At 45.1% G+C, this 12,191-nt stretch overlaps 1 protein-coding gene across 1 annotated transcript in view; it reads left to right on the top strand.

Annotated features, from left to right (window-relative positions):
* bmp6 (bone morphogenetic protein 6) overlaps positions 1-12,191 on the top strand; it is a 164,882-nt gene that overhangs the window by 120,969 nt on the left and 31,722 nt on the right. Inside the window, exon 5 of the mRNA XM_072261818.1 lies at positions 2,078-2,154. Coding sequence (XP_072117919.1) covers positions 2,078-2,154 — 77 coding nt within the window. The remainder of the gene's footprint in view (positions 1-2,077; positions 2,155-12,191) is intronic.

The raw sequence follows: 12,191 nt of genomic DNA, 5'->3' as shown, positions 1-12,191 counted from the left end.
AGCAAAAGCCAGTGAGTGATAGATGGATCCACTGAGGAGGCGTGATGGGCAGGTGGAGGTGGAAATAGTGACAGAAACTGGGAGCTGATGGGGTGGAAGCAGCCAAGTGTCTCTGATATTGGAACTAGATGGCAGGGGAAGGTGGAGCATGGAATCAAGTGAGGGAGGTAATGAGGGCAGATGGGAACAGTTGTTACAGGGACCTAGTGAAAGAACTGTATGTGTGTGTGTGTGTGTGTGTGTGAGAGAGAGAGAGAGGGATGGTAGATAGATATGGTATATGGCATGGGATGAGTAGGGGAAAGAAGCAGGATGAAGGGGGTCCGGGGTGTGTGTATGGAGGACTGGTTAGATCAGAAGGAGGGAGGAAAGGGGACAGAGGGGGAGCAGTTCACACCTCCTATTCCCAGTGGCAGAGAATTTGCCACGGTTGACATTGTTTACTCTAGACTGGTAGAATGGCAGTGTGTCGCAGGTTTGATTCGTTCATAGGCTTGGCAGTCAAAGTTGGTGGCAAGCTCTCCTAGAAGCACTAAGATGAAGATCTCCTGGTGGAACTGGGAGGAGGGAAAGTACAAGAGGCCAAAGTCTTCTCACCCAACCAAACAGTAAAGCTCAAGTAAACCTGTCCCTGGCCTCTGCTTCTTTTGGTGTCTTACGATCATAAAAACCACATTTTAAAAAGAAAAGTGCACCTTTGGTTGGTCCCCAAGAGGCCACCGCATTCGAATGTGCCACCATCTTACCAGATATTATTCCTATTCTCCCTTCTGGCCCCTTCCTTTCCAGTCCTGATGAAGGGCCTTGGCCCAAAAAATCAACTGTTTACTCCCCTCCATAGATGTTGGTGACTTGCCGAGGTCCTCCAGCATTTTGTGTGTTTTGCAGTGGCACCAAAGTCTTTGAATATTTTCATGGCCAAAGTTGATGCACAGCTTGAGAAGCAATAGTGTAAAAGTTTGCCATGGGTGGGAATGCAATTGGACTTACAATCAGGTCAGCTATGATCTTATTAAGTGGTGGAGCAGGGCTAAGGGGCTTTCTATTGCTTCTGATATGTACATTCATTCCCTATAATAAATGGTTCCTTTAATCATGTAAATAGAACTTCTGAGGTGGTGATCAGTGACACGAGAATGGAGGATGGTGGCCCTTATCGAAACGATCCCCAATAAGAGCCTTGATATAAATTGGTTAATTCCACTCAGTAGGTGGAATGGGCTAGAAGGAGATGGTTATAGGATTCCAAGGGAATTTCACACAATATCTGATAAATAGAGAGAGGTGTTGACTGGTGATATTCATGCCTGGTTTTGCATTTTGCATGAAAAATAAGTACAGCAAGAAACAGGATGAAGGGGTCTGGGGGTGTGTGTATGAAGGACTGGTTAGATCAGAAGCACAGAGGAGAGGGGACAGAAGGGAGAGGACATTGGTGGGCCAGGCAGCATTGCTTAGGGGGAATTGGTAGTCAGCATTTCAGGTCGAGAGTCTTCACCTGGACTGGCTTGACTTGCCGAGTTCTTCCAACACTTTTTGTGTTGCTTCGATTCTAACATCTGCAGTCTTGTGCGTCCCCAATAAAATGAATAGTTTTGTAGAAAGAGGCTGAGGTAGATGTTGTGTTGACCACATCCTGTCGAAACACTGCAAGGGAAACCTCCCTAGTCCTAAAAAGACCACCAAATTAAATTATAACATCAGGATTCTGAGTTGCAGGAACAGATCAGGAGAGATTTGACTCCGGTTTTGACGTAAAGCCAAAGAGAAGGGATGTCAAGTGGAATGGAGATGGTTCATCCCACACACTATATCAATCTGCACAGTGACTACAGGATAAGCGGGGTGTCTGGAAGGAGTGGGAGAATGAAACTCTGGCACCGTTCTTCTTCACAGAATCATTAATAGCTTGAATATTTTCTTACATATCACTGCACAAATTAAAATTCAAGTGGGGTAGGGTGCTGTGAAAACCTTTCTCACTTTACAAGCAATAAGAGTATCTGATGTATTTCCCATATCTGTGCTTCCCCTTACGTAAGTTTATTCTGAAATGTAATTTTATTCCTTCCAACAGAATACAATACCAGTGACCAACGACAGGCTTGTAAGAAGCATGAACTCTACGTCAGCTTCCGGGACCTAGGATGGCAGGTAAAAAAAAAAACAGATTTCTACTTTAATAAGGTGCTCGGGATGGGAGTGAAATAATGCTTAGCTGGAGGCCCGGACTATTGCTCGTCTTGAATGCCTGCCACCACTCGGTTGGTACCACTTTCCCATCTGTGTCAGAGGTTCTGTGTCCCATGACAAAAATATGAGCACAAGAATCTTGTCTCCACTCTGGTAATTGGTTTATCTTTGTGACATACTGAGAAGCAGTGAAGAGCTCTGTTTCGTGTGCCATTGCCTACATTAGACTATTGTTAATTGACTAAAGCTCTGCCTTCAAAACTATAATTCCAAGCAAAACTCATCTCCACACTCCAAGACTTAGGACTCAACACCTTCCTTCACATCTGGATCCGCATTCAGATCCATTTATTTATCACATATGCATTGAAACACAGCGACATTCTTGACTTCTTGACAAACAGATCGCAGTCGGTCAGTAAGTCACTTCCACGCTGATTATTCTCATCACTGGCACCCCACAAGATAGTGACCTCTGCCCATTCTCCATATACACTCACCACTGCATAGCTACGCACTCCATCTACAAGTTTATAGGTGTGATGGGTCATTACCTCTGTCCCAGGATACCGACAGACTTTTACCGCTGTACCATTGAGACCATACTCACCAACTGCATCTCAGTGTGGTATGGCAATTGTCCCGTATTGGACCGCAAAGCACTCCAGCGTGTGGTGAAAACTGCCCAGCAGATTATCGGTGCCCAATTGCCCACCGTTGAGAACATCTACCGTACACACTGCCTGGGCAGGGGGAAAAGCATTAGCAAGTTTGCATCTCACCCTAACCATGGACTTTTTACTCTCCTCCCATCTGGTAGGTGCTACAAGAGCCTCCGCTCTCGCACCAGCAGGCACAGGAAGAGCTTCTTCCCTGAGGCTGTGACCCTGCTGAACCTCTCATCACAGCGCTAAGCAGTATTGCATCCGTATTGTACTGTCTCAGTACTTTTATATTTGTGTGCTGTAGCACTTACTCTTTATTCGCAGTTATTTTGTAAATAACACTCTTCTTTGCATTTCTGCTTAGATGCTAACTGCATTTCATTGGCTTTGTATCTGTATTCGGCACAATGACAATAAAGTTGAATCTATCTATCTATCTCATAATGAGGAATCGGAGTACAGGAGGAAGTAAGAGAGCCTAGTGACATGGTGTCATGGCAACAACCTTGCCCTCAATGGCAGTAAAACGAAAGAGCTGGTCATTGACTTCAGGAGGAGCGTGGTGGTGGATCGGTGCACATAATCCTGTTTACATCAATGGTGCTGACTTTGAGAGGGCAGAGAGCTTCAATTTCCTAGGAGTGAGCAATAGTGTGTCCTGAAACAATCAATTAGGTGCCATGGCCGAGAAACTTCACCATTGCTCCTACTTCCTGCAGACTAAAGCAATTTTGCATGTCCCCTTTGAAAGCAACTAATTTATATCGATGCACCACTGACCGTATCCTGTCCAGATGCATCACAGGTTGGTATGGCGACTGCAGAGAGTTGTAGACACAGTCCAGCACATCACAGGAACCAGCCTCCACTCCCATGGACTCTGCCTGTATTTCTCACTGTCTCACTAAAGCAGCCAACATAATCAAAAACTCCATACATCCTGAACATACACACTTCTTCCCCCTTTCATTGGGCGGAAGATACAAAACAACACACACAGAATACTGGACGAACTCAGCAGATCGGGCAGCATCAATAGAAATGAATAAACAGTCAGCATTTTGGGCCGAGACCCTTCTTCAGGACTCTGGGAAGCACATACCACCGGGTTCAAGGGCAGCTTCTGCCTCTCAGTTATCAGACTATTGGATAGTTTCCTGGTGTGACAAGCTAGACTCTTGACCTTACTATCTATGGCATTATGGTCTTGCAACCTGTTGTCTACCTATACTGCACTTTTTCTGTAAATGTGACCCTCAGTTCTGGACCCTGTTATTGTTTGATCTTGTACTATCTCAAAGTACTGTGGTAATGAATTAATCTGTATGAATAGTATGCAAGACTTTACCTTGTTGGTCATGTGACAATAATGAACCAATTTACCAAATTGGGAAAAGCGATAACAGAATGCAGAATATAATGTTACAGAGAAAGTGCAGTACAGGTAGACAAATTAAGGTGCAAGGGCTAATCTGAGATAAACTGAGAGATAAACAATACTCTTTATTGTATAAAAGATTCATTCAAAAGTTGCAACAGCAGGCTAAAAGCTGTCCTTGAGTCTGACAGTGTGTAATTTCAAGCTTTCCAGTATCACATTATCACTGACTTAGTGACATGAAATTTGCTTGACAGCAATATAGTGCAAATACATACAATTATTATAAATAACAAAAATACTAATGGAAAAGAAAAGTGTTCGTGGGCTCATCTTTTTAACTTTTGCCCAGTGGAAGTTGGGGTGGCGGGCTGGGGGGTGGAAGGAGAGGCAGTGACTGGGGTGGGATGGGTTCTTGGTTAAGTTGGCTGCTTTCCCAAGGCAGTAGGAAAAAGTGTAGACAAAGACAGTGGAGAGGAGGCTGGGTTTTGTGGTGTTCGTAGCCCTCTTCAATTTCTTAGAGTCACAGGCAGAGCAGTTGCCATACCAAACTGTGATGTATCCACATAGCATAAACACGAAAAAATCTGCAGATGCTGGAAATCCAATGTTCTCACCACCCCCCTCCTCTTTCTCGATCTCTCTGTCTCTATCTCTGGCAACAGTTTATCTACTGATATCTTTTATAAACCCACAGACTGTCACAGCTACCTGGACTATAGCTCTCTCTGTCACTTGTAAAAACGCCATCCCTTCTTCCCAGTTCCTCTGTCTCTGCTGCATCTGCTCTCAGGATGAGGCCTTTCATTCCAGAACTAATGAGATGTCCTCCTTCAAAGAAAGGGGCTTCCGTTCCTCCACCATCAACACTCCCCTTACCCCATCCTCCCACCACCCCAACAAAGCTAGGGTTCCTCTTGTCCTCACCTACCACCCCAGCCGCCTTTGCACCCAGCACAAAATTCTCTATAACTTCCACCATCTCCAATGGGATCCCACCACCAAGCACATCTTTCCCTCCTCCCCCACTTTCTGCTTTCTACAGGGATCGCTCCCTACGTGACTTCCTTATCGATTTGTCCCTCCCCACTGATCTCTTAACCTTGCAAGTGAAACAAGTGCTGTACCTGCCTTACACCTCCTCCCTCACTACCATTCAGGACCCTAAACAGTCCTTCCAGGTGAGGCGACACTACACCTGTGAGTCTGTTGGGATCATGTACTGTATCTGGTGCTCCCTGTGTGGCCTCCAGTACATCAGTGAGACTTGACGTGGATTGGGAGACTGCTTCACTGAGCACCTATTTCATTTCTACTTCCCATTCCCATTCCGACATGTCAGTCCACGGCCTCTTCTACTGTCACAATGAGGCCACACGCAGGATGGAGGAGCAACACCTTGCATTCCATCTGGGTAGCCTCCAACCTGTTGTTACAAACATCGATGTTTTTCAAACTTCTGTTAATTGCCTCCCTTCATTCCTCCATTCCTGTTTCCCTCTCTCATCTCATCTCCTTACCTGTTCTTCACCTTTCTCTCATGCTACTCCCATTTCCCTTTCTTCCATGGTCTTCTGTGCTCTCCTATCAGATTTCCCCTTCTCCAGCCCTTTATCTCTTTCAGCAATCAACTATCCAGCTCTTTATTTCACCCCTTCTCCTACCTTCTTGCTCTGACTTCTCATCTTTTTTTTCTCCAGTTTTGATGAAGGAGCTCAGACTGAAATGTCGATTATTTATTCTTTTCCATAGATGCTGCTGGCCTGCTGAGTTCCTCCAGCACTTTGTGTGTGTGTGTGTGTGTGTGTGTGTGTGTGTGTGTTGCCTCCAGATAGGATGCTCTTCGTGGACCGTCTATAAAAAACAGTGCTGGGCATTGGGGACATTCCGATCTCCTTAGCCTTCTAAACAAGTAGAGGCGCTGGTGTACTGTCTTGGTCATTGCACCTACGAGGCAGGACCAGGACAAGCTATTGAGGGTGTTCATTCTTAGGAACCAGAAGCTCTGAATTGTTTCCACCCAAGCACCATTAATACAAACGGGAATCTATTCTGCCTTGCTTCTTAAAGTCTTTTGTCTTGCTGTCTTTGTGGGAAAAGTTTTGTCCTAACACTATGCCACTAGGCGCTCTACCTTATTCCTATACTACATCTCACCATTGTTTCGGATCTGGCCCACCATGTTGGTGTCAACTGTGAATTTGTAGAAGGAGCTAGAACATAGCTGACAGCACAGGAACCGCCTGTTCAACCCACGGTATTGTGCCACGTTAATGTAGCCTACTTGATCTAATCCCTCTGCTGTGCACCTGTTTCATTCTCTGCGCATCCGTGTGCCTCATCTGAGAACCTCTTCAACACCTCCATTGTGCTTGCCTCCACCGCCACCCTTAGCAGAGCATTCATGGAACCCATATTACACACAAAAAAAACTTGCCCAGCACATCTCCTTTGAACTCTGCACCTCCCACCTTAGAGGCATGCCCTCTAGTGTTGAACATTTCAATCCTGGAAGAAAGACTCTATCTACACTATTTGTGCCTCTCAGGATTTAAATATACTGTACTATTGGATCTCCTCTCAGCCTCAGCCACTCCGGAGAAAACTATCTACTCCTCATCTATTTTTCTCCCGTCCTGCTGAAGTCTCAGCCCTTTGTATACTTTTTTCCATAGATACTACCTGGCCTGCTGAGTTCCTCCAGCATTTTGTGTGTGTAGCCAAAGAAAACAGCCCGAGTTTGTAGTTAGAGCTGAATCTGCTTTAACGCACAGTTGTGAATTTATAGGGAGGATGGTAGGGAGGTGAGGACACAGCCTTACGGGGCATCGGTTTGGATTGTGAGGGAACGCTGCCCTGTCAGTGGTGCTGACTTTCGAGTGGGGTGTTAATGAGGCTCCATCTGTTCCCTTCAGCAGCACTGTCAGAGATCTCGTAATCTTCTAGTCTGTACTTATCCCTTTATTGGTTAGCGTCATCGCTGCAGATTATCTGGCTGTCATTGCGGTACTTTTTTGCGGGATCTTGCTATGCACAAGTTGGCTGCCAAGTTTCCTCCATTACAGTTGGGCTGCTTTCAGCTCAAAGGCATAGCACTGATTCATAAAACTTGGGGATTTTCTATGAGGGATGTGAAAGGAACTATAAGGAATGTTCATTGTAAAGCAAAAGAACTTTCAGGCCTGTGATTAAAGTCCAGCATATTCAGTTTCTTTTAATCTTGGCCCAACTCTGTGAAGATGCGAGTATGTTGAAAGATGTCATTGCCTGCCAATACTAATGCAGTCCAGCAGTAAGTGTCATCTTTTAATGAACTATTTCAGACTCTTCTGACCTCAAAATTAAAAGTTGTATGATGCAAACTGCAGAGCAAAAATGTTGCTAAAACAAACCCGACTGCCTTAAATCTTATTAGTAAAGGGTAAAATTCAAAAACTCATGGAATGATTGAATAAAACTGAAGACTTCATTGCATCTCAATTCATGTTAACAAAAAAAGATGTGGATTTCTATAGCACCTTTCAGGAGCACCTTAACTGCCAATGAAATGAGGAGTGAGGTTACTCTTACTTTTGCAGTGTTGGAAACACAGGCACTAATTTAACACCAATGTCCAAAGGCTGGATATCCCATCTCTAAGTGACTCACCTCCAAACGCCCTTCAACAAGGGAAAAGTCAGGAGCACTTGCCTAGAATGAGTTAGCGTTAACCACTCTCAAGATCGACACCCTCTGGACAAGGCAACCCACCCCAACCATCAACGTAAGTGCCCAGTCCCCCTACCACTGAAAGGCAAAGACTTTTCAGTGTGTATAGTCTACAAAATGCACTGCGGTTACTTGCCTGAGCTACTGTGATAACAGCTCCGTAGAGGGAGGAGACTAGCAGGCACGTGGGAATGTCACTGCCTGTTGGGTTCCCTGTCGGTCCTCACACCATCCTGACTTGGAAATAAATTATTAAATCGTAGATTTATAGAGCTCAGAAACAGACCTTTCAACTGAACTCTATTGCTGACCAAGTTGCCTACCCAAACCTAAACTGATCCCATTTACCTGCATTTGGCCCATATGTTTCTGTACCCTTCCTCTCCTTGCACTGTTCAAATTGACTCTAGTTGTTGAACTTCTACCTACTTCCTCTAGTCCAGAGATAAAATACTAGATCTCCACTCCCAACCGTACCTCCGGGAAGTGGAAGATAAAACACAATAAAGCACAATGCTTAGTATATTACATATCCAGCACAGCAAGCTGGGTTCAATTCTAGTGCAAGCTGTATGTACGTTCTCCCTGTGACTGCATGGGTTTCCTCAAGGTGCTCTGGTTTCTTTCCACATTCCAAAGACATGCATGTTAATGGCTTAATTAATCACATGGGTGTAATTCAGTGCCAAGGACCCTGTTACTGTGCTCTATTCTGAACTAAAAATGAAACTAGTTGCTTCAGTGGTGTCAGATTTGGGGTGAACCCCACCCAGTGCACAGCTAAAATCTGCCCTGCTACTGGATATCATATTCTTGCTGAAAAGCCGCTCCATTGTAATGAGAGTCGGTTTGCTGAAACCTTATTGCGTCCAATTGCTCCATTTGTAGTTACCATTTACACTGGCCTGAGGAAGTTATTCTTGGACACACACTTAGAAAATGGGTGTTGTTTCTACAAAAGAAAATGACAAATGGCAGCTCTGCAAGCAGGATCTTACTGGCATGATCTTCTTTTAAAGTCAGCAGTGTAAGTTCTTTTGGCCTGTGTTGTATTCAAGCAAAGACCCTGAATGTAAATGTCAGCACTGGTGGCGGTTTCCAGGAGAAACTATTCTGGCTGTTACTCTCCAAAGCTAAGGGACTTAGTGAGTGTGGTGTACAAACACAATCCAGATGTTGAAGCCAATGTGGACACTAGATCTGCCATTTGCCTGCTAATGATTATTTTGCCCAGATGATGGAAACCTACTTTAGTTGGGAAGTAGCCAGTGCAGGTTGTTGGAAAGCTCTGCGAAAAGAGAAACAATTGGCCTGTTGATTAATGGCAGCTTCCAGTTGATCACAGCCTTAAGACAACTCCCTACATCGTCCTTGCTAATGGTCTACAGGCTTCCTATCATGATTAGATCCCTTCCCTAGGTAACACTGTGCCCTGAGGCAGTTTCCTTAGTGCAGACACCAGAAAATTGAAGCCTTGTGACTTTGGGATACTCAGTGAACATCTGATGCTCACCCATCCAAATCAAGTGATGTCTTGGTCCACTGTTTGATTATCTTGGGCCAGCCTGTTCAAGCAAAAGTCTCCACACCCTTGTCCCAGGACAAGAGAATTTCAAGAGCTCAGAATTCAGGGGGTTTTCTGCCAGAGGTCCAACGTTCTTGCAAGTCCGGTGCTGGCTTTGAGGTGGTTGCTTTGATTTTCATCCGTACTTCACGGGCCCTTTGACCTGTCTGGTTCAAGTCAGCATTTGGCTGAACATTTCCGATACTCGTGCCTGTCTAACTGTCTTTTAACAGTTGTTATTGTACCTGCTTCAACCACCTCCTCTTCGTAGCTCATTCTGCACGCATCCCTCCCTCTGTGTAAAAACAAAAATGCCCCTCAGGTTCCTATTAAACCTTTTTTCTCTCTCACCTTAAATGTATGCCCTCTTGTTCTTGATTACCTGACCCCGAGGAAAAGGTTTGAGTGCGTTCACCCTATCTACGCCTGTCCTGATTTTGTAAACCTCTTTCATATCACCTCTCTGCTCCTGAAAGGAATAAAGTCCTCGTCTATGCCATCTCTCCCTATAACTCCGTCCCTTGTCAATAGTTTCTACCCACTTTCCTGTATTACAACAACCAAAATGGAGGACAATACTCCAAGCGCAGCCTCATCAGCGTTCTGCGGAACCTCAGCATCACCTCTCAACTTCTATTCTCAATGCCCTGACTTATGAGGGCCAGTGTGTTTGTTACAATATTTTGCAGTTTTGCCTTTGGGACATCTTGAGTATCCCTTGCAGTTTTACATTAAAAAGGCAACTCCAAGGTCAAGGATCAAATCCCAGTGGTATCATAAACCTTTCCCTTTCTGGTCTACTGTTTCAATTGAAATGTATAGATCATAAAATGGCAGTGTTGACCATTTGGCTTGTGATCCTGACCTTTCCCAGGTCTGTTGCCTATTTTATTCCCCCTGTATTTGTGCGTGTGAGTACAAATACTCTCTGGGTGGGGTTCGAAAGGCTCCTCCCTCCTTTTAGAAGGTGCAAATCAACCACTGCTCCTGCTTCTGATAGTTGCCTGTGGACTTCTGGTGGAAGGATGATTGGACGAGCACATTTATTCTCAGCGGTGACTCCATGCCCATGATAGTGAGTTAGGGGAATAAGAGCAGAGAAGCTGAGGGCCATTTGCAGATGTGTAATCACATTCCAGGAGCTCGGTGCGTAAAGGAAGAGTGGAGCATGGTCAAGGATTGGGAAAGAGTGCCTAAGAATGGAGCTGCAGAGCATATACTGTGCCCTTAAATCAGCAACATTACTATCTTGAAGAAAAGAAACAACTTACCAGCTCTTGGGTCTTCCTGAAGCTGTATGCAGCCAATAAAATATTGGCCTTGTTTTAACATAGCAATCACAGTAACAGTTTGTTTTCAGGAAGCTCCCATGGACAGTATTGTAGGCACAAGTGGATAATCTGTTCCACTGATGTTTTCTTGAATGCTATACTTTGGCCAGAATATCGAGGAGGGCTCCCCTTTGAAATGAAACCCCAAAGGATCTTCTGCATCCACTGACAAGGCTCTGGTTAAGATCATCTCCAACCAAGAAGTCTCTAGCAGAGGAGTGCTCCCTCTGGGGTTGGCCGAGATTTCTGCACTTGAATCTCGAGTTGGGCTTGAGACGTGAGCACTCACTTGAATGTTCAGAATGTTAATCCTTTCCAGATCCTGATTTGCCAGCTCTTCCAGCTCGTATTACCCTTGTCAGTTCCAAGGATTCCGCTCTTAATAAGGAATCGTGGATTTACAAACCTTTCAAGTTCCACTTCCAGGGCAGTCCGTTTAATTGTTGTATTTAATAGGAATAGCGACATGGTGGTTAAATTACTGAACTGGCATTTGGAGACCTGGGTCAAAGGTAAGTGCTTGAGTTCCACCCAGCCCTCTGAGGGAAATCAATTAACTAAATCTGGAGTAAGAAGCTAGTCTGGGTGGTGTGACCATAGGATTGTCATTAGGAACAAAGCTGGTTCATTGGTGCTGTTGGGAAAGGAGACCTGCCATTCTTGTCCAATTGAATTGTGACTCCAGACAGACGCATATGGATGGTGTTTGTCTGCTTTCTCCATTCCAGAGCAGGTAGGGATCCTGCCTCCTCAGTGACACTGGTGGATGAATAAAGGATACTTGTTGCTGGGCAGATTTTTTTTATTTCAAAATATACTTTATTCAAAAATAAAATTATATACAATAAACCATTCAATAACTTTCCATCCTTTACATACATTTCCATCATAGTCTGTACATATCCATACTTATGGCCACCCATGTGGCATCCAGTTGTTCACCTTACCACATCATTGTTGAGGGGTATACTCCCCACCACCCGACCCCTCCCACTCCCACGGGTGGAGAAACCTATACTGTGGTCCTTCCCCACCGGGCCCTTGCGGTGGCTGCACCAAGTTTCAGTGCGTCCCTCAGCACGTACTCCTGCAGCCGAGAATGTGCCAGTCGGCAGCATTCTCCCACGAACATCTCCATGTGCTGGTAGATCATCAAGTTTTGGGCCAACCATAGGGCGTCTTTCACCGAGTTGATGATCTGCTAGCAGTACCGGATGTTGGTCTCCGTGTGTGTCCCCGGGAACAGCCCGTAGATCAGAGAGTCCTCTGTTACGCAGCTGCTTGGGGTGAAACGTGACACTAGCCCGTCCATCCTCCTCCACACCTTCTTTGCGAACTGACAGTGTGCAAAG

This window comes from Mobula birostris, chromosome 1 (assembly GCF_030028105.1).
Source record: "Mobula birostris isolate sMobBir1 chromosome 1, sMobBir1.hap1, whole genome shotgun sequence".
Lineage (NCBI taxonomy): Eukaryota > Metazoa > Chordata > Chondrichthyes > Myliobatiformes > Myliobatidae > Mobula > Mobula birostris.
Note: the sequence above shows the minus strand (reverse complement) of the source record. Positions and strands in the feature narration are given on the sequence as shown.